This window comes from Neophocaena asiaeorientalis, unplaced genomic scaffold (assembly GCF_003031525.2).
Source record: "Neophocaena asiaeorientalis asiaeorientalis breed wild unplaced genomic scaffold, Neophocaena_asiaeorientalis_V1.1 scaffold152, whole genome shotgun sequence".
Classification (NCBI taxonomy): Eukaryota; Metazoa; Chordata; class Mammalia; order Artiodactyla; family Phocoenidae; genus Neophocaena; species Neophocaena asiaeorientalis.
In genome coordinates, this window is record NW_020185338.1 from 1,456,789 (window position 1) to 1,478,070 (window position 21,282).

The window sequence follows — 21,282 nt, forward strand, 5'->3', positions numbered from 1 at the left end:
AGCGCATGTGCTGTCCCCCGGAGCCTGTCCAGTCTCACCGCTGAGAAACAGCTGCCTGTCACAGAAGGAAGAATGCATTAGTGCCATGTGGGAGGAAAAGTAAAGGACGGGGATTCAGGGCGAGGGTGAGGTTAATTTTGGTTAGAATAATATGGAACACAAATTTCCATGTTTTGTTTTTAAACTTCTGGTGGCTTTCATGTGGGTCCTAATCTAGTTTACATAAGGATTAAAACAGCAAGGCGAGGAGAGCGGCGTGGGCACCCCTAGGTACAGGGGGACTGTGTGGGGTGGATGCACAGAGTGGTCCTTGACTTGCTTTTGCAAAGCATGGTCGCACCTCACTGCTGTCAGGGCACGGGGGTTGCTGTCCAGAGGGCCGTGTGGGAGGAGGACAAAGGCAGAAAGGTTACCTGGGAGATTCCTGTTGTCCCATGTTGTGTTATTGTCTGAAATTCCCAACACTGAGGACAGGTGCGTTGGTGCCGTGTGCGTCCTGGGTAAAGATAAGGTGGGCCTGTCTCTGCTCCTCTCTGGGAGTTACAGCTTCCTGGTCTGTGCTGGCTCTGAAAGAAACAGTAGTCTAAGATGCAGAGATGTAGCAGGGCACGGCCCTAGCTGCCACACCAACTTGGTGGGTGTTGGGCAAGTCTTGTCCCCATCTGTGAAAGGAGGAGTGGTCTGGGCGTCTCTGAGACCCTCGTGCCCTGGCGTCTCGTGACACAGGAGCACGTTTCCAATGAGCTTATGCTAGCGAGCTGCTCTCCACAGAGATGGGGGCCCCTGGAACCAATCCACGCAGTGATTGCTGGGTTGTTGGCAAGGCAGTCAGGAGCTGGGTTAATGGTCAGTCCTGGGGTGCGGTGCACACACACATCACATTCTTACGATATCCCCCCGCAGTGCCCAGGTTCAGGAGGGGAGATGGGCTACGGTTTGGTCTGCCCTGCCCATCTGGCTGGACCTGGGGAATGGGGCCGCAGCTCGACTTCCACCCTGGCCGAGCCCCTCTGACCCCAGGCAGGGTCGCTCGCCCGCGCTCTGGGGTTCCAGCAGCTCTCCCCACAGAGTGCAGTCCGTGAAGTCGGAAACTACATCTCTGCCGTCTCCAGCAGGGGGAGGTGCTCCAGAGGCGTCTGTTGACTTGAGTCCCATGCTTAGGATCCTCAGGATAATCTCACCTTTAATTAAAAAGAAAATCAAACCCTTCCCACTCTCCCCCGACCCTCTCGAGCTACCCCGGTCCCTCTCCGAGCCTGTCTGAAAGGAGAGAGCACCAGCTGTGTCCTTCATTGCCTCACCTTCTAACCCAGTCCTCCAGGTCTGCCTCTCCCTCTGCTCGCCTGAAACCATGCTTGAGAATCAGGGTCCACGACTCCTGTGCCAGTCCAGTGGGCACTTCCCAGCCTCCCTCGCCCACCCTCTCTGTGGGCTCGGACACCACCACCCTCCGCCCCTCACTCACCTGGCTTTCCTGAGTCCCGAACTTCATCTTCTTGGGCCCATGCGGGTGGTGGTCACCTTGCTCTGCGTCTACCATCTGGCCTTTCTCCATGATGTCTTCTCTGCCTCCTGCCCCTTCTTTAGCTGGCACGTACAGACTAACAGGTCCCAAATCTTCATCTCTGGACTGGGCTTCTCCCGCGCTCCAGACCTCAGTCTGTCTCAAGGTCAGTGTGTCCAAATCCAGTGTCCCTCCCTCCCTCCAACCCACCCATACTGTCTCTGGACTGGACTCACCATCCACCAAGGCAGGTACTCAAGCCAGAGCCGGCTCGGCCTTGAGTCTTCTTTCTTCTCCACCCGCTCCCGCAGCCCCAGGTGCTGTCCATCTTCCAGAGCCCATTTCCCCACCTCCCAGCCTGTCCCTGGCCGAGGCGGATGTTGGGAGAGTGAGTCCCAGTGCCCGGCCGGCCTTCTCCATGGTTGCTTGTCCACATTATTCCAGTGCCTGCGCAGGAATGACGTTATCTTTATTCCAGAATGCCCTCCGCAAGCATCTGAGTTGGCCGTTCTGCCCCCGCCTCTTCTCGTTCACATCGCCTGGGCCGCTGCCAGAGTGGCCTTTCTAAGAGCCCCTCAGGCATCTCCCCGTTGCTCTTGGGATAAAGTCTACACTCCACCCCTTCTTCTGACACCCACTCTGGTCCCCGTGGAACTCTCTGCTCCGGCCAAACCGAGTCCCCTTCAGGTCCGCTGGTGCCCCCTGAGGCCCCTCGGCCCAGCGCATCTCCCCGACACAGGGAGGGCCGGTGAGGGGTGGGCAGGCCACACTCTGCTGGCTGCATCCCCAGCCCCGCCCCCCATTCCTTTAGGCCCCTTCTTACCCCCAGGCAGACTCATCACGTGGTGTCGTAATGATGCATCCCGTTTCCCACCCACACCGGGAGCTCCTTGAAGACAGGATCTGTGCCTTCCTGACCTTGAGTCTGAGTGCCTTGGTGCCCACATTGTCCAGCTCAGAGATGGCCAAACTACCATCAGTCCCGGGGCGGTGTCTGACCCACCATCAGCTTTTTAAAAAAATATATTTATTAAACAACCCACACATTGTTAGTATAGACATCGTGCAAGGTTAAAACATATTCAAACATCAAGATCCACATTCAGGGATTCCCTGGTGGCGCAGTGGTTGAGAGTCCGCCTGCCGATGCAGGGGACACGGGTTCGTGCCCCGGTCCGGGAAGATCCCACATGCCACGGAGCGGCTGGGCCCGTGAGCCACGGCCACTTGCCCTGAGTGTCCGGAGCCTGTGCTCCGCAGCGGGAGAGGCCACGGCAGTGAGAGGCCCATGTAAGTTCTAGAGGCTGGAAGTCTGGGGTCTAGGTGCCAGGGTGGTTGGGCTCTGGTGAGAGCTCTCTTCTTGGCTTGCAGATGGTTGCTTTCTTGTTGTGTCCTCACATAGCAGAGAAAGAGGAAGAGGAAGAGGAGTAAGAGAGAAAACAGCTACACCTGCTCATTCACACAGCCCATGGCTGCTTTTGAACTGTGCCTGCACAGCTGAGTAGTCGTGACAGACTTAGGACCCGAGAAGCCAGAAATATTTCCTCTCTGGCCCTTTACAGACCCATGATCTGGCCCACAGTAGGTGCAGTGAGGTTTTAAATGAGCAGCAATAACTGTGTGTTTATGCAGCTTTTCCCACACACCAGGAACTAACTGTGCTAAGCTCAAACCGTATCATCACATTTAAGTCTCCTGGTGGCCTGGTGAGGTTGAGTAGCCAGCGTCTAGGTCCTCTCCTTTTTTCAGATAACAAAACTGAGAAGAAATTAATAACTTGCCCAGCATCGCAGTTGGCGAAGAGGTGGACCAAGGTGGCGTTGAAATGCCTCTCTCCACCTCTGGGACCCCAGCCTTGCCAAGGAAGGAGGAAATAAAAGGGGTGGGGTCACGCAGACAGGAGGGGAGCTGGGGGAGCGGGTGACGGCGGCCACTGCCTCAGACGCCATGGGGGCTAGAGGGACGCCCGGCCTCCGGCAGCTCATGTCCGCACCTGGGCATCACATTGTAGACCGAGAATGTTGAAATGCAGGGAACCAAGATCACCTTGAGCAGGGAGACCTCTTTTCCCACTTGGGACTCTGTGTTTCCTAATGACTTTTAAGGAGTTTTGATAAAATTCAGTAGAAGGAGAAGTTAGAGCAGGGCAGACCTGATGCTTGGTTTATGGTTCAGTCCACCACGCTCCTCGAATCAGAAATGTAAAAGCAGGCTGGTGCTCTATGAAGCTTAAGGGGCTGCAGCGGAACCAGACGGAGGTTAGCGAGGGGCTTGGGTGCTGTGGTCCCAAGTGCAGTGGGCAGGAGCCCACTGTTTCTTTGGTTCTATCCCACCTCCTGGAGTTTGGTGCTTTTGTTAGCCTGTCGCTTGGTGACGCTCAGTGAGTGCTGCCCTGAACAGTGTCTCACGGGGTGGGGGGTGGGGGGGGCGTGACAGGATGGTGATAACGGCAGCTGACCTGATTACTGGGCCTCGGGCCCCATGCACGGACTACTTCACGTGCGTTATCGCCTCTGATCCCCACCTCAGCCCTGTTTTCGTGCCCAGCAGAGGACGAGGGATCGGTGGTTGAGAGACATGCGTTTGCTTCAGGCGCCACGGCTGGTAGCGCACGTGCCTGGCGGGGGACCGGAGCCATCGGCCCACTTTCCCAGTCACTGCTCCTGGTCATCACGTAGACGAGCAGGGGCAGCTCTCCAGCCATTTGGGGACCAGCCGTCAGGCCTGGCCTGTGATTTCCTGAACGTGGCCCCTCAGCTGTTTGCCGGGCTGGGTCAGGCCTTTAAGTAGCCACCTGATTCAGTTGGGATCAGGTCCTCAGCGGCGGGCTGGCCTTGGGCAGCTGCCCAGAGGCAAGGAGGCGGGCGTCTCCCTGGGGGCCGAGCCCTGGGCTTGCTGCGGGAGCTTGGGCTCACTTTCTTGCAGATCTGGCTTCTCGCTTCTGAGGCAGTGAGGTGTGCAAGGCTGGTTATTTCTGTTGCCTAATATATGGTGGAAGTTGATACCACCAGAAAATTGAGATGTTTATGAATAGTACTGATGGTTAGAAGTCATCCTACCCAGTGCTGTATTCTGCTCCTGGTCACCCTTGTCTGTCCCTGCCTGTTGGAAATCTCTGAGGCCTTCAAGGCCCGCCTCGCATGCCACCTGTGATTCCCCCTCACGGCATGATTCAGCTGACAGGTGTTCATTGAACACTTCCGTGAGGCCCGCAAGAGAAGTGGAATATCCTGCCCCCAGGAGTTCACAGTCTGGGGGAGAAGGACAGGCCAGCTCACCATTGCCTCACAGCATACCCAGGGTGCTCTGGGAGCCCAAGTACCTGACTCAGCAGGTGGGACAGAGAGAATCTGCCACCACTTCTCAGAGGGGCCAACTCAGGCTGGGCTTTGGAGGTTGAATAGGAGTTGGTCATGAGGATGAAGGGGTGGCCTGTGCTGTGAGAGCTCAGGGCTGGGAGTGCTGGTGTGTAGACCTGTTGGAATGCCAGGTGAGAACAGTGGGGATGGGACGGTTGCCAGAGAGGGGGGACCAGGTCTTCTTCCTGCTTGAAACCCCTCTGTTTGCTGTGGCTCACACTGTTACTGATAGTCTGGGCCTCTTATCCACACGAGCCCCTTGAGGATGGGTTGCAGGCAGCTTGAGGGCGGTGGAGAGAACACAGGTCTGGAACTCTCTGGCCCAGCTTCGAGTCCCAGCTTCACCCCTTGCTGGCTTTGTGACTTTGGGCTTATTCCTTAATTTACCCAAATCAGCCTCTTCCTCCGTAGGAAGGCACTGTTCCTACCTCCCCCAAGGGCCATTGTGAAGAGTGAGTGGGGCAGGGACAGGGAGTGCCTAGTGCAGGGCCAGCCACATAGCGGACGTCATCTCCAGCAGAGAGAGGGCACCCAGGGAATTTAGAATTTCAGTGATTATACCTTTTACGGCTGCCGGGCTTTGATCAGAACTATGTCCGCTGACCGGAAGGCTTGCGGTTTTCCCTCTACCAGGTATCTTGGATTCTGGCCTTTGCAGGGCGAATGAACGGGTGGTGGATAAGCAGAGCTCCCCGCCCAGCTCCCAGCTGGTAGAACCCAAAAGCGGGGCAAGCCTTAGGACACTGCCCACCGGGAGAAACAGACACGTTCCCCTGTGTGCATGTTCACCAGCTGAAGGCATTCAGGGGAATCTCAGTCCCCCAGAGATGCTGAGTGGTGCTGGAAGGACTCTGGGGAGAGGAGAAACCGAGAAGCCCCTTAACCGGTGGGGGGTGGGGGGTGGGGAGCAGAGATGAGGTGAAAGATCGGAATCCCTTGTGTGTGCTGGGCTGCATGCACAGGACCAAGAGTTCCTTGGACCCCTTGCCTGTGAGGGACCCTGCAAGGGAACAGCTATCATATTCCACACCCAGCATGTGCCGGGCACACAGGAGGCCTCGGGACTTATTTATGGGGTTCACAGTCTTAAAGACTCCCTGTTTCTAGGACATCACTGAGAACTGTTGTTTTTCCAAGAGTATGTATGTAAAATGTTTAGATACGAGCTGTGCATTGAATGAAAGCTTGTTTGAATAGCTGTTTTTCCCCAAGACGCTGATCAGTGGAATGAGTGTTGAATTGAGAGGATTAGCTAGACTCAGTCCTTGAACCTGGGACAGACTCTTAGCCCCACCCCTTCCTTGTTAAGGAAATGGAGGCTCAGCGAGGTCCCGGATCTGTCAGTGGAGTCCACTTGTCCGACCAGACCAGGTTACAGATGTCGCGTGCCTTTGCACTGTGGCCGGCATAGGAAAAGTTACCTTCCCGGATTTAAATATTTTCTTTCAGTCGAGAAAGTCCATTTGGCCTGACCCGATGAAAAAGGTGGAGGTGCTCAAAAGTGGAGACAAAACTCTCGCAGCTGCAGCCTTATCCCTGGATTGTTTGTTCTGGTCTCGGAGCCCTGTCGTCCTGAACCAGGTGTCTTTATCTGATGGTGCTCATGTCTTTTTTTTGCTGCCCAGGAGCTGAGAGAAGATAATATCATTTTAATTGAAACCAAGGCCATGCTGGAGGAACAGCTGACTGCCGCTCGAGCCCGGGGTGATAAAGTGCACGAGCTGGAGAAAGAGAACCTGCAGCTGAAATCAAAGCTTCACGACCTGGAATTGGTATTGCAGGCTGTTGTCGCTCAGATCTGTCTAAACAGATTGGGGAGGTTTCGGGTTTGTGCTGCGCCCCTCTCTGGCTTCTCCGTCACTGGGTTTGGTGCCACTGCCGACACAGTGACTCGCTGACTGCAGACAGTAGCTCGCTCAGCTCAGCGGGCTCAGGTGGGCACCACTGAATGCCTACAGACGGGTAGGACGGTACCTCTGGGTTGCTCCTCTGTACAGATGAGCTAACGTGTGTCTCTTCTGCAAGAAGGGTCTCTGCTGGCTTTTACGGTGTGGGCTGAGCTGTGATTTGTGAGTTTCTTTACAGGCTTCTCAAGGCATGTTAGGTTCCCTAGAGCCTCGAAGCCACCTGTCACCATGGTACTTGCTCTGAAGCCCTGGGCCATAAGTCACTTAGTTCAGACAGCATTCAGTTAGAGACCTCGGCTCTCTTATCACTTCCGTTGCCAGTCAAGGTGTCTTTCAGTGGCTGTAACTCTCACAGCCGGGCCCCGTGTTGGACTCGTTTCTGTGCGGGGAAGTGAGCGGGTGCCTGGGGTCCATTCATCCTCGGGGAATGAGGGTGAATGCACGGGGGCCGGGGCCTGTCCAGAGGGTCCCCCCCCCACCGGCCACGTTCTCACTCCGTCCTTCTTCCTGCGCTAGGACCGGGACACGGATAAGAAGCGAATAGAGGAGCTGCTGGAAGAAAACATGGTCCTCGAGATTGCCCAGAAGCAGAGCATGAATGAATCCGCCCACCTCGGCTGGGAGCTGGAGCAGCTGTCCAAGAATGCAGACCTGTCGGACGGTAGGTAGCGCCCGGTGCCTGGGAGCCAGCCTGGCTGAGTCCGCTTCCTCATCCAAGGAGCAGAGCCCTCAGCTCTATATCTTCCATGTCAGGCCATCCATTCACCCCAAGTAAGTAGGATTTCCTTCAAGTGCCATTTGGAACTGTTTCATTACCCTTCTCCCCGAGGAGAACAGGAGGGGTCTGGCAGCCTTGATGTCAGGACACGAAACACAAATCAAGTGTTACCAGGTTTCCCAGTTCCCATATGGACGGTCCCAGGAGCTTCCAGATTACAGCACGCTGACACCGGAGGGCATCATAGGCCTGTCTGTGGACGGCTGAAAGCTCTGGATGGCAGGAGACGTCCCCAGTGGTCACTAATCCCCACTAGAAATGTACCTTGGGCATTATTTCCTCCATTCATTTGCATAATTGGGCAAGACGGATGCAGTCTGTTCTCTGTCTCTCTGGGTGGGAGCTGCTAAGAGGCTGCTTCTCACAGGACCCAGGCCTCTTCTTTTCCCTCCTGTGCTTGCACCGCTGCCCCTGCGCAGACAGATGGGGTGTCGGCCAGGGGAAAGTGGGTGGGGCAGCAGTCAGCACCGCAGCAGGAAGCTTCGGCGCCCAGCAAACAATAAGCCAGTTCCTGTGTTCAGAAATAGCACACATGTCCCTGATAGTGCGAGTTATTGTTTAGTTAGAGCTGGACAGAGCGAGGTAGGGCTTTTGGCTGGTTTGGGGGCTGCTTTTTCAGTTCTGATAAACACCCCCTCAATTAATGGCAAGGTCGTTGAGCATAGCTGGAAACGTCTTCTCTTCGAGGGGTCCCATCAGTTCCAGACAAAAAAATCAGCTTATTAAACTGCTCATCTCTGAGGGAAGTTAGTCGTATCTGTGCTTCGGTGCCCGCACCCTGTGCTGGGGGCTGAGGGGGGGGGGTCACCCTGATTCCCGGCTCTGGGAGGAGTACAGGTCCGTCGGGGAGGACCACTGCCCCCTGGCAGAGCGGAGAAGTGGTGCAGGCCTCCTGGGACAGTCCCAGACCAAATGAGAGTATTTCTGTTAGAAACTAGGGTGACCTGTGGGGTCAGAAAGCCTCACCCCTTTAGATGACTACTCGGTATAGTCTGTGGGCCCTTTCAGGTCAGTGAGCATGATTTATTCTTGGTGTTCCCAACTCCTGGTGCTTAGCTGGGAGCTGATGAACATTGACTTGAATGAAGGCGTGATGCAGGCAGAGCCTGAATATACTTTTGCATGTGTGGTGTGCTGCCTTCTTGATTCAGAAAGACCTGGCTTAAATTCTTGGCTCCTCCACTGGAGGTTAGCTGGGTGATGTCTTTCAGACCTCAGTTTCCTTATCTGCAAAATGGGGGTAATGAAGCTGCCTCATAGGAGGAGACAGTGAAACACGATGCCATGCCTGGCCCACGGCCAACAATAAGGGACAGCTGTTCTTGTTGCCAAGGTCTTAATGAAATACATCCCATCGCTCTGGTTGCTTGGGGCGCTAAAGAGCGTAGCACTCAGTAGTAAGCTGTTATGTCATAGTAATAGTCTTTGAAGCACTGGCTTTTACGGAAGAAGAAAGGAGGCTCGTGGTCAGTGCTGTTGTTTAACTTGTAGGACCTTAGGAATTAGTCCCCACGAGTACAGAGTTTCCGTTTGGGATGATGAAGAAGTCTGGAGGTGGATGGTGGTGATGGTTGCACAACAATGGGAATATAGCTAATGCCACAGGACTGTACACTTTAAAATGGTAAATTTTATGTTAAGTATATTTCACCCCAATTAGAAAATGTCCTTTTTTCATGAATGCTGCCAAGGTACTGTCCCGGTGATCCCAGGCTGAGAATTAGCTGAGTTTTAGTTGAGGTTTGTTTCATTTGTAGCGTAGTTTCATATGTTGCAAGCATGTGTGCTTGCGTGCATCAGTGCTGGGCCTGGGTCAGAGCCGCGGGCACTCTCTCCACCTCCACTGCTTCACTGCCCGTTGTTGCTTGGGGTCTTGAGGACGTTCGGGCTTGTTGGGTCTGAACTGCTATCCTGGGTGCAAGATGAGAACTCAAAGCGGGTGGCACGTGCCTCTCAGTCCTTACGATCGCCCAGAGGATCTGAACACACACACCCTTGTTTCTAGCTTGATGTGCTCACTACGGAAGCCATCGTCCTGTATGTACCCCTGCCCCTGGGGTGATGAGTAAGAAGCAGGTCGGGGTGCAGCCCTCTTAACAGTGTCATAAGGCTCCCAGAGCTGAGTCCGTGGCACTGATGGGACAGGTGGGGACGGAACAACACCAACCCCTTCTTTCAAGGACTTTCGTACACGTTCCTTTCTCCTCCTGAAAAAGCCCCATGACTTACCTAAAGTCATGCACCTGCTGGTGGCAGGAAGGAGCTACGAACTCCCATTTCTGACTCTCAGGTCTATGCCCCCCTTCTCCATTTGTATTCGAGCTCTTTAAAGAAAGCAGAGTAGATAATCTCCCTTTTTCTATCTTTAGCTTATATTTTCATCGCACTTAGAATTTTTAAAGCAGTTTACATGTACTATCTCATATTTTTGTCAATGTAATTGTGAAATTAAAAAATGAAATCACTGTCCAAAGGACCTTATTCAGGGATGGCAAGTACTGGGCATACGTGCCCACAGAGCCTTCTGCCACCAGTGGCAGACATAACTAGTCGATTACCGTGCCCCTCCTGCTGAGCCACCCAGACTCCCACTAGTCTCAGAGCTGGCACAGAAAATGTCGCCTATTTGCCATCTCTATTAGGCTCTAAGATCCTTGAGTTGTACAGTCGGTCAGCTTGGTTAGCAGCTTGGTTAGAAACAGGTCCCAGCAGTTAACACAGTCTTAACTTTTGCACTGGCTTCTTCAGTGTAAGCTGCTTTCCTCTTGAGCTCTGGGCCCAGCTGAGCCAGCAGAGGGACCGAAACTGCCTGAGGGACTTTGAGGCACTAACAGCGACGGCAGCATGTGAAATGGGGAGCACCCAACCAACCTATGGGAGCCCTTCCCAGCCCCCTCAAACCTAGGGCATGGGGGCCCGATGGCCCCAGCTCATGGCTGGAAGCAGAGGCTCCTGGATCCTGGGCCTGACTCAGCTTTGTGCTTCAGCCTCCAGGAAGTCGTTTGTGTTTGAGCTGAACGAGTGCGCCTCTAGCCGCATCCTGAAGCTGGAGAAGGAGAACCAGAGCCTCCAGAGCACCGTCCAGGGGCTGCGGGACGCGTCCCTGGCGCTGGAGGAGAGCAACCTCAAGTGCGGGGAGCTGGAGAAGGAGAATCACCAGCTCAACAAGAAGGTAACCCGGCCTAGGCGGGTGGACACCCCTCCCCCAACCCGGTCTGCCCTGTAGAGGCTAGTCGGTGGCCAGGCAGGGCAGTCAGGTGTCGGCGAGGATGCACTGCTGGGAGAAAAGCAGAAGCCAGTGCAGCCACAGTTAATTACACAAGAATAGAAGAACAAGAGCAGTTGCGAGAGGAGTCAAGAGGCAGCGTGGCTTGTGCCTGCACTGCCTTGAGGGTGTGTCTCGGACAGTACTTGACCTGCGTGTGCCTCCTTGTCTTCATCTGTGAAATGGGGTTAGTGGGCTTCGCACCTAGCACATGTTGCGTGGACTCCATGAGCTAGTGTACGTAAGGAGTCTGGCACGTGGTAAGGGCTCAGTGAAAAGAAAACAGTGGACTGTGAAAACGCATAGGATGGGTCATAGGGGAGAGGAGGCAATGATGTAAGTCACACCTATGTGTGTGGGGAGTAGGGACCATTGATGGGCATTTTAGGGCACTGCTGGTGGTAAAACAGGATCAGTGCTCACTCCTTCCTCTCAGAGATGGCTGAACGGTATTTGCCTTTCAGGACACCTGCTGGGTCTTCCCAGGAGCGCAGGAGAACCCAGACATCTGGGAGAACAGACAGAGGCTTACAGAGCAGTCTTCCTTCTACAGTTAGGAGGACCCCCCCCGCCACTTGCACTGGGGATTCAGTCTCAGGTGCAGAAAGGGGCCGCTGAGAGGCTAGGGATCGCCTCCAGGTCTTGGTCACTCCAGGTCAGAGGGCCTCAGAGCACCTAGGCCACATTGCGATGGCGCAGTTGTATCGTGGGCTCCGAGCACACCAGCTGTCAGAGTCCAGCTGAGGAAGAGGACACGAGCCCCGTTGCTTGCTGACCGCCATGCAGGCCGGGTGCTTTCGGGTGTCCCACCTGCCCACGAGTCCTGCCAGTGTCATTCACTGCTGCACGGGCAGTGGGAGGGGCACGGGCTGCAGGGAGAGACCTGGGCTCCGCTGGTCCTGGCTGTGTGCTGGTCCCTTATGTCTGTGTGAGGCTTGGGACAGCCCCTCCTGTGAACTGGTCTCTGGAGCCCCCTCATGGGACCTCCCAGGCTTGATTACTTGCTCTTCTTGTCCCTTTGAAGCATTGTGTGCCATGCAGCACTTCGGCCGACAAGCATTTTGTCCTGCTTCCGTAGGACAGTAGAAAACCCCACCCCATCGCATGCGATGTCTCTCAGTGTGGAACAGCATGGGGAAGGCAGCTATGCAGTTTAGGTTTTTTAGATTCACATAGCCCTAGCACAGGAAATGTCTTTATAAGTGGCAGTTCGACCTTGGCCAAGATAGAACAGAATCAGCCTTTAGAAAGATGAGAACCGGGCTTCCCTGGTGGCGCAGCGGTTGAGAGTCCGCCTGCCGATGCAGGGGACGCGGGTTCGTGCCCCGGTCTGGGAAGATCCCACATGCCGTGGAGCGGCTGGGCCCGTGAGCCCTGGCCGCTGAGGCTGCACGTCTAGAGCCTGTGCTCCACGACGGGAGAGGCCACAACAGTGAGAGGCCCACGTACCGCAAAAAACGTTGACTCTGTGGGTCCTCACGGGTCTGCTGCAGAAAGCCCGCAATGTAATAGCGCTGGCCCAGCTCCCAGCAGCCCTCTGAGATGACCGCTCACGCTTTTCCCCGTCCTCGTGGTTCACTCTGGCCCCTCCTCTGCACAAACAGGATGGCAGTGGGTGCTGCCTGCCCGGCATTACTCCTCAGCCCCCGTCTCTCAGGCCCCACCCTCCTACTTCCTCTCGGGGTCAGTTCCCTGGTGGGACACCAGCCCTCTCCTGCCACGGTCCTTAGGAGGCATGTGTTGGCATAGAATCCCTGGCAGGAGGGAGGTGCCACAGTTCCCAGGCCCGTCCTGTGTCTGGTGCCGGGATCCCTGGGAGGCGGCCCTCTGCCCACCAGAGCGCCTCTTCCCAACCTGCTCAGTCTGCCCGCGGCCTGACCAAACCTGTCCTGGCCCAGCAGCCGTGGTTTTGCTCTCTCTCCACAGAGCCCAGCACTGACGGTGCCCCCTAACATTGGATGGGTGGACACTCAGCCCCAGCTGGAGGGCTCACTGGACCCTGATCCATCTCAGCTTACCCCAGTTTCCCTCCTCCAGCCTCAGCCATCCCACCCTCCTCGGCACCCCGCCATGTGGCCTGTCTGGGCCCCAGCTGACACTCGTCAGTCAATCGGTGAACCCCCAGGTCCCGCCTCCTTCCTGCGACTGTGAATCCGCATTGATGTCCTAAGAGTTTACTCCTTAAGTCAAGAAGTTAAGAATCCTTATTTTCAGGGGAAGGGGGCAGCCCTCTGGGGGCCTGTTACTAGAAGGAAAGAGCAGCCTGGGGCTGAGAGGCAGGCCCCCTGGCACCCACATGCCCTGGGACCCGGAGTGGCACCTGCAGCCCAAGCCAGGTGCTTTGGGAAGGAAGGACGGGAAACCTCTCAGGGCTGGAAGGCCTGTAGCTAGCCCACATCTCAGCCCAGCGAGTTCACCCCAGGGGCACCGAGGTCCTTCAGGGATGGGCTCTGGTTCCATGGCAAAAAGAGCCAGAAAAGGCGAGAGATGGCTTGGGTGTGGGACCTGGGGAGATCACATCTTTAGACCAGAAGCAACAGCAACGAGAAATGCAGAGGTTGGAATAATGTTCCTTTCTCTGGGAGAGAAGGGGCAGCAGGGATAGGCTATTAACGGTAAGGTTGGGGGTAAGCCAGCAGGACCCCCTGACTGTGAGTGAGGGGACTGGGGGGTCGGCCACAGGGGGTGTGCTGCAGCTCTGCCCCGTCCTCACTGCGAGGCCGCGGGCCAGTCGCTGAGCGCCTCTGGGCCCAGTGTCCTCCTGAGTACTTGGTTGCCTTTATTCCCCAAGGCCATTGTCTCAGGTGTAGGCTTTACCATCGGAGGTGATCCCTGGTGCCCTGCCAAGTCCCAGGCCTTGTGCCGGGAAGTGGGGCAAAGATAAGGAAGGATTAGAAGTACGTTCTTGCTTTTGAGAACCACTCAGGTGTTTGCCGTGTTATAGCGTGTTTTCCTGTCGACCCCAGCTGGGTGGGGCTCCCCAGTTCTGGGGTCCCCGGGTTGGGGCAGGGGGAGTTGAGGTGCTGACGTGATGTGACAGTAGGAGTATGAGCTCGGCCCAGCTCTCCCCGCTGGTAGGGGAAGAAGCCTGCCTGCTGCTTCCTCCTATGAGGGTTTGAGAGCTCCCAGATCTGTGAGCCAGGAAGGCAGGGTGCCCCTCACCCAAGGACAAGTACGCAGAGTCTGCTTTAGAGCAGCGATCCTTCCGGGAGCTTTGGAAACCTCTCCGCGCAAGGCCCCGGCCCAGATGGGCTGAACTGTAGCAGGCTCAGACCTGCTGCTCATGGGGGTCGTTGGGTATCTCGGGGTCGTGGCCCGACGTCCAAGATCTTTCAAAGCTTCGAGAGCCATCTGGTCTTCGCAATCTATTTTTTCAGGACAGCCATCCCAAGCCAGTACATCAGGATCATTTAGGACCATGTCAGACTGCAGACCAGCTAGTCGGGAGCTCTGTGGGTGGCCGGGCCCGGAGCTCTCACGGGGAGGGGCAGTGAACATCGCTGTACCCGCCGCCTGTTAGGCGTATGCCGAGCACGACACAGTGACAGAAGCTCTCAAGGATGCTCGCTGCTGGTCCTGCGTCAGTTACAGAAACTTGCTCGTGGTGACGTCATTAGTAGGGAGGGACTGGACTCTGAACTCTATCCCTGTGACACCAGAGTCATGCCTCTTTCCCAACTCCAGTCCCCCACGCTGAGGGGTTTGGCGTTGGCGGGAAGGGGAGCAGCGTTGGCGGGAAGGGAAGCCCTCGCAGTGCAGACACCAGCATGGGCATCGCCTAGGAGCTCAATCTCAGGCCCTGCCCTGGACCTACTGAGTGGGTCAGGATTCACCACCTGATCCAGGTGTTAGACACGATGAAGTAGCTAGTTCGTGTTTTAGGAAGGTCAGGCGGGGTGACCCCAGCAGAAGAGCTCGGTGTCAGGGAGGTGATTGGATGGTTGTCCAGGCCAGAGGGAAGGTGGCCCGGCCCTAGCCAGGCAGTGGCGGTAGAGCAGCATGGGTAGAGAGGGCAGGACTTGGGGACAGAGTTACTGGAGGGTGAAAGAGGAAGGAGGGACATAGCGGAAGACCCCTCTGAGCAGCTGGGCGAATAGGTGTGTCACCAGGTGAAGTCCGTGGGACATCCAGTGGTGGTGGCCCCGGGCATGTGGTCTGACCCTTGGGAAAGCGGACAAGGCCTGAGATGGGAGCAGGGAGCCCGGAGGCACTTGGGCACATGGCAGTGCGGGTGAGGAGAGGTGGGCTGGGAGGAGGCTGACTGATGGTGCCCCTGAGCTGGAGATGCAAGTCGTGGGTTAGCAGCTGAGGCTAGAGGGGGCAGGGAGGTCCCTTCAGAGCAACGCCTGGACACTTGCCCCTGAGAAAAGTCCCGTTAAAGTGTTCTGTGGGGGCTGATGAGTTTTGGATTTATTTTAAAACGTAGTTCACTTCGTGAAGCCAACTGTTGCCCGGCTGGGTCTTTTGGGTCTGCAGATCGAGAAGTTACAGACCCAGCTGGAGAGGGAGAAGCAGAGTAACCAGGATTTGGAGACCCTGAGTGAGGAGCTGATCAGAGAGAAAGAGCAGCTGCAGAGCGACATGGAAACCTTGAAGGCTGACAAAGCCCGGCAGGTAGGCACCCCCGGAACAGATCCTTCTCCTGAACCCCTGCCTGCAGGAGGGAGAGTCCAGGATTTAGCCATTTCCTGGGAATCCATCGGGGAAACGTGCATTACCAGGTACCTAGCCTAGCTGCAGCTCAAACCAGCAACTCTCAATCAGCTGTGGGGGGCACTGGCAGTGCCTGAAGACGATTTTGATTGTCATGACTTGGGGAGGAGAGAGGAGATGCTCTTGGCATGTGGTGGGTGGAGGCCAGGGATGCGGCTAAACGTCCTGCAACACACAGGACCAGCCCCGCATGACAAAGAATGAGCCAGCTCCAGACGTCCACGGCGTCACGCTGAGCACCCAAGGTTTGTTTGCCTCCCACCACAGGAACTCCCGGATAGGGGGCAGCCCAGTGCTGGTGCAAAGGCTCCGTGATGCCGCGCAGGGGCCAGGCCTCTCCTCCCTCTGCCAGTCTTAGCAGTGGCTGCCACACACCCTGGAGGGCAAGGGGCAGAGGGAAACCCTCCCGGGACCTTCTGTCACATCTTATTGGCCACACCCAACACATGACCACCGCTACCTGCAAGGGAGCCGGGGGTATCCAGTATTTGAATTTTTCAGCCTCTGATGTAGAGCAGAAATGGGGGGAATGGGATGGTGCCACGTTTCGTGAAAAGACAGGCAGGGCTTCTGCTCAGGTGTGGCTTACGTAGAGGGCAGAAGGACAGGCGACAGGCAAGGCAGTTTCAGACGTGTGCTCTTGAGGGAATAACGCAGAGAACCCTGCTGGATGAAGGCGCTGAGGAGCCCTGGTGCAAGGCTGTCCTGAGGAGCTGCTCACGCTGAGCCCTGGAGAAGGAGGGGGAGCCAGTGATGCTGAAGACTGCTGGGGGCTGGGGGTGGTCCAGGGCAGAGGGAGGATCCTGTGCAGGGGCTGCGGGAGGGGAGAGGCGTAAGGGGAGCCCACAGAGGTGGCGGCCAGGATAAACATACCAAGGGAATCACTATCGTTGTTTTACGTGAGAGGGAGAGAGATGGGGTTTATGTTTCTAAATCATCCTGGCCGCCGTGAAGGCATTTTAATTTGAACTGTCTCTGTAGGGGTCTCCATGCTCTTCACCTTGTGTCCATAATAACCCCTGGAAACGTTAGCCCTTCTTTTTTTTTTTTCACTGAAGTATAGTTCAGTTCTGGTGTACAGCAGAGCAGTTCAGGGGTGTGTGTGATGTGTGTGTGGTGTGTGTGTCTCTGTGGTGTGTGTGTGTGTGTGGTGTGTGTGATGTATGTGTCTCTGTGGTGTGTGTGTGGTGTGCGTGTATGGTGTGCGTGTGTGGTGTGTGTGTGTGTATGTGTGTGTGTGGTGTATGTGTGTGTGGTGTGTGGGTGTGGTGTGTGTGTGCGTGTGTGTGTGGTGTGTGTGATGTATGTGTCTCTGTGGTGTGTGTGTGGTGTGCGTGTATGGTGTGCGTGTGTGGTGTGTGTGTGTGTATGTGTGTGTGTGGTGTGTGTGTGTGGTGTGCGTGTGCGTGTGGTGTGTGTATGGGGTGTGGTGGGTGTGTGTGGTGTGTGCGTGTGGTGTGCGTGTGCGTGTGGTGTGTGTATGGGGTGTGGTGGGTGTGTGTGGTGTGTGCGTGTGGTGTGCGTGTGCGTGTGGTGTGTGTATGGGGTGTGGTGGGTGTGTGTGGTGTGTGCGTGTGGTGTGCGTGTGCGTGTGGTGTGTGTATGGGGTGTGGTGGGTGTGTGTGGTGTGTGCGTGTGGTGTGCGTGTGCGTGTGGTGTGTGTATGGGGTGTGGTGGGTGTGTGTGGTGTGTGCGTGTGGTGTGGTGTGTGTGTGTGGTGTGTGTGATGTATGTGTCTCTGTGGTGTGTGTGTGTGTGTGCGTGTATGGTGTGCGTGTGTGGTGTGCATGTGTGGTGGGTGTGTGTGGTGTGTGCGTGTGGTGTGGTGTGTGTGTGTGGTGTGTGTGCGTGGTGTGTGCGTGTGGTGTGCGTGTGCGTGTGGTGTGTGTATGGTGTGTGGTGGGTGTGTGTGGTGTGTGCGTGTGGTGTGCGTGTGCGTGTGGTGTGTGTGTGGTGTGCGCGTGTGGTGGGTGTGTGTGCATGCGTGTGGCGTGTGGTGTGTGTGTGGTGTGCGTGTATGGTGTGTGGTGGGGGTGTGTGGTGTGTGCGTGTGGTGTGTGTGCGTGGTGTGTGTGTGTATGTGTGGTGTGTGCGTGTGGTGTGCGTGTGGTGTGCGTGTGTGGTGTGTGTGTGTGTGTGGTGTGTGTGTGATGTGTGTGTCTCTGTGTGTGTGTGTGTGTGTGGTGTGTGTGTGATGTATGTGTCTCTGTGGTGTGTGTGTGTGTGTGCGTGTATGGTGTGTGTGTGCGGTGTGTGTGTGTGGTGTGTGTGTGTGGTGGGTGTGTGTGGTGTGTGTGGGTGTGGTGTGTGTGTGCGTGTGTGTGTGGTGTGTGCGTGTGGTGTGTGTGTGTGGTGTGTGGTGTGTGTGATGTGTGTGTGGTGTGTGTGTGCGTGTGGTGTGCGTGTGTGGTGGGTGTGTGTGCATGCGTGTGGTGTGTGTGTGTGTGTGTGTGGTGTGTGTGTGATGTATGTGTCTCTGTGGTGTGTGTGTGTGTGTGCGTCTGTGTGTACTTTTTTCAGATTCTTTTCCATTATAGATTACTACAAGTTATTGGATGTAGCTCCCTGTGCTGTGGAGTAGGACCGTTAGGCTGTTTTTTGGGTACACGATGGGATGGTCTTCAGGGCCTATGCTTTAGTCCCCAGATTAGATCAGACTTTAGCTCCAACTCATCGAAATACGTTTGTGCAGCAGCCGCTGTCGCTCCCGTCGTATCTTCCCGCAGATCAGGGACCTTGAACAAGAAAAGGACCATCTCAACCAGACAGTGTGGACGCTGCGGGAGAGGTCACAGGTCAGCAGCGAGGCCCGCGCGAAGGACATCGAGCAGGAGAGCAAAGCCCTGCAGGGGACGGTGACAGAGGCCAGCGGCCGGCTGAGCAGGCTGGAGCTGGAGCAGGCGCAGGAGAAGGCGGGGCAGGCAGAGGAGCTGCAGCGGGAGCTGCAGCGGCTGGAGGAGGAGAAGGGGAGGCTGGCGCAGAGGGTGAGCTCCCTGCAGGCGGCGGGCGAGCGGGCGGACGCCATGGAGCGCGAGAGCCGCGGGCTGGCTCTGGAGAACCGGCAGCTGCGCAAGTCCCTGGACGCCCTGCAGAACACGCAGGTGCAGCTGGCCAGCCTGGAGCTGGACAACAGGCAGCTGGACAAGGAGAACCTGGAGCTGCGCAGGACGGTGGAGGCCATGCGCTTCACGGGCGCCAAGGTGGCGGAGCTGGAGCGGGAGAAGCAGGAGCTGAGGACGAGCGTGGAGCTGCTCAAGGCGCTGGGCAAGAAGTCAGAGCGCCTGGAGCTCAGCTACCAGAGCCTCAGCGCCGAGAACCTGCGGCTGCAGCAGAGCCTGGACAGCGGCGGCCAGAAGGCGCAGGCCCTGGAGCGGGAGCTGGGGCAGCTGGAGGCCGAGAACCAGGCCCTGCAGCGTGACCTGGAGGCCCTCCGGCTCGCCAACAGGCAGCTGGAGCGGGCCGGCCAGGACCGGAAGGCGCTGGAGCAGGAGGTGGCCCAGCTGGAGAAAGACAAGAAGCTGCTGGAGAAGGAGGCCCGGCGTCTGTGGCAGCAGGTGGAGCTCAAGGATGCCGTCCTGGACGACAGCTCCGCCAAGCTGTCCGCTGCTGAGAGGGAGAGCCGCGCACTGGACAAGGAGCTGGCCCGCTGCCGGGAAGCGGCCGGCAAGCTGAAGGAGCTGGAGAAGGACAACAGGGACCTCACCAAGCAGGTCACCATGCACACGAGGACGCTGACCACCCTGAGGGAGGTGAGACGGGGGCGGGCGGTCCCTTCGGTGGGGGTTGGGCAGGGTCACCATGCTGCCCGGCAGGTGCTTCTGCAGTAGAGGTGAGACAGGGAGAGGCCCCGGCATTTGTCCCCTGCTTCTAAACAGAATGATGCCCAAAAGCATAAAGAAGAAGTAGAAATCACCTGTACGATCTTACGGCCCAGGGACAACCAGGGCTAACAGTCCAGCATATTTTATTTCTTCTTTATTCCTTGTCCGTTTGTGTATACACACACTTGATACCCTACCTTCTCCATCCCAGTCCTGTTCTGTTTCTGTTACTATACTTTTTCTCATTACATTAAATAGGTTTCAAGCCATGATTTCTAATGGCAGTGAGGTACTGATTTTATGGACTTACTGTGATTTCTTTCTGGACATTTAGATTGTTTCTGATTTTTCCCACAACTTTAAATAACACTGGGACTTCCCTGGTGGCGCAGTGGTTAAGAATCCGCCTGCCGATGCAGGGGACACGGGTTCGAGCCCTGGTCCGGGAAGATCCCACATGCCGCGGAGCGGCTAAGCCCATGCGCCACAACTACTGAGCCCACGTGCCTAGAGCCCGTGCTCCACAGCAAGAGAAGCCACCGCAATGAGAAGCACGTGCACCGCAAAGAAGAGCAGCCCCTGCTCACTGTGACTAGAGAAAGCCCGCGTGCAGCAATGAAGACCCAACACAGTCAAAAATTAATTAATTAATTTTAGAAAAACACTGGACATCCTTGCACACACGCACCTTCACGAATGTATTTATTTTCTTAGGATATATGCCTAGAAGTGCAATTACAGGATGAAAGGGTACGACTGTTTTACAGTTTCTTGGTAAATATGTGTCTTACTTTTCCCTGGTAGTTTTTGCGTGGCTCACCTGGGCTTTCCTGCAGCTCCATAGGGTGAGTCACTGCTCTAGTAAACGACTCCAGCGTCTGAGTGGCCCATCACAGAAGCCGAGTGTCCACACGTGTGGAAGTTCCATGTGACTGTTCACAGACACCTGGTGCCCTCCATAATGTGGCCCGGCTGTCCCACAGTGGAGCCCTCTTCTGGCTCCTCTACCTGCAGCAGGAAGATGAAGAAGAGAAGGACCACACTTCATGGGGCAGAATCTGGTCTCATAGCCGCGCCTGACAGCCAGGGAGGTTGGGAAATGTGTTCCAGCTGTGTGCCGAGGAAGAAAAAGAAATAGACTTGGTGACCACGGCGAAGTCTCCACATTAAAAAAAGATCACTGACCGTCAGTGCAGACAGATCAGTACGCTGTTGGGGAGAGATGCAAGACACCGACCTGACCCATAGCCCCTGCCTCTGTAAGCGTAAGTTAGGTTATGCTGCAGTGAGGAATGACCCCAGGATCGCAGGGCTTGTCACATCCAAGGCTGGTTTCTCTTTCACGAAAGTCCAGGTGACTCTCTGGAGAGCCTGTCCTCTTTGCTGGGGCTCAGCATCCCAGGCGGCTTTGATCTCACGGCTCCACCATCTCAACGTGGGGTTCGGGCAGTTCCCGAGGCAGGGGAGAGGCAGCTGGAAGATCACACACTGGCCCTTCCACGCTGCAGCCAGGGAGCGACCCCGGAATGTTTGGCGAGCACCACCCTCCGTCACACTGCCGTTCCAGGCCTTGGGGTGTGTGTGGTAGGGGGTCCTCATGTGTGCACATAGCTGTGACACTGGGCAAAAAACGGTATAACTACCTGGAGAGTTACAGAGGTGTGGACTAGAGTAAGTGAACCCCTAAATGAGGTCAACATCCACTTTTGAAGAGTAAATCAAAACCAGTGTTTAAAGTAAAATCTTTCCCCTCTTTATACTTTGTTCTCTGCAATGAGTTAACTAGTTATTGATCCATTACTCCGTGGAAAAGGCAATCACGTTCACAGAATGCAAACCCGCTCCTCAGAGGTCACCATAAGTGGTATTTCCGACGCTTGTCTGGATGTGTTTGGAGCACATTCTTTTTTTTTTTTTTTTTTTTTTTTTTTTTTG

General features: G+C 56.0%; 1 protein-coding gene across 7 annotated transcripts in view; it reads left to right on the top strand.

Moving 5' to 3' along the window:
- The window catches only part of CCDC88C (coiled-coil and HOOK domain protein 88C), a 127,751-nt gene that overhangs the window by 71,133 nt on the left and 35,336 nt on the right, over positions 1-21,282 (top strand). For all 7 annotated transcript variants that reach the window (XR_003002059.1, XR_003002060.1, XR_003002061.1 and 4 more), the window contains exons 11-15: positions 6,489-6,635; positions 7,287-7,431; positions 10,536-10,720; positions 15,290-15,427; positions 18,253-19,275. Coding sequence is in view for 4 of the 7 variants with exons in the window: in XM_024736355.1 (XP_024592123.1) it covers positions 6,489-6,635; positions 7,287-7,431; positions 10,536-10,720; positions 15,290-15,427; positions 18,253-19,275 (1,638 nt within the window). In the remaining 3 variants the exon portion in view is untranslated. The remainder of the gene's footprint in view (positions 1-6,488; positions 6,636-7,286; positions 7,432-10,535; positions 10,721-15,289; positions 15,428-18,252; positions 19,276-21,282) is intronic.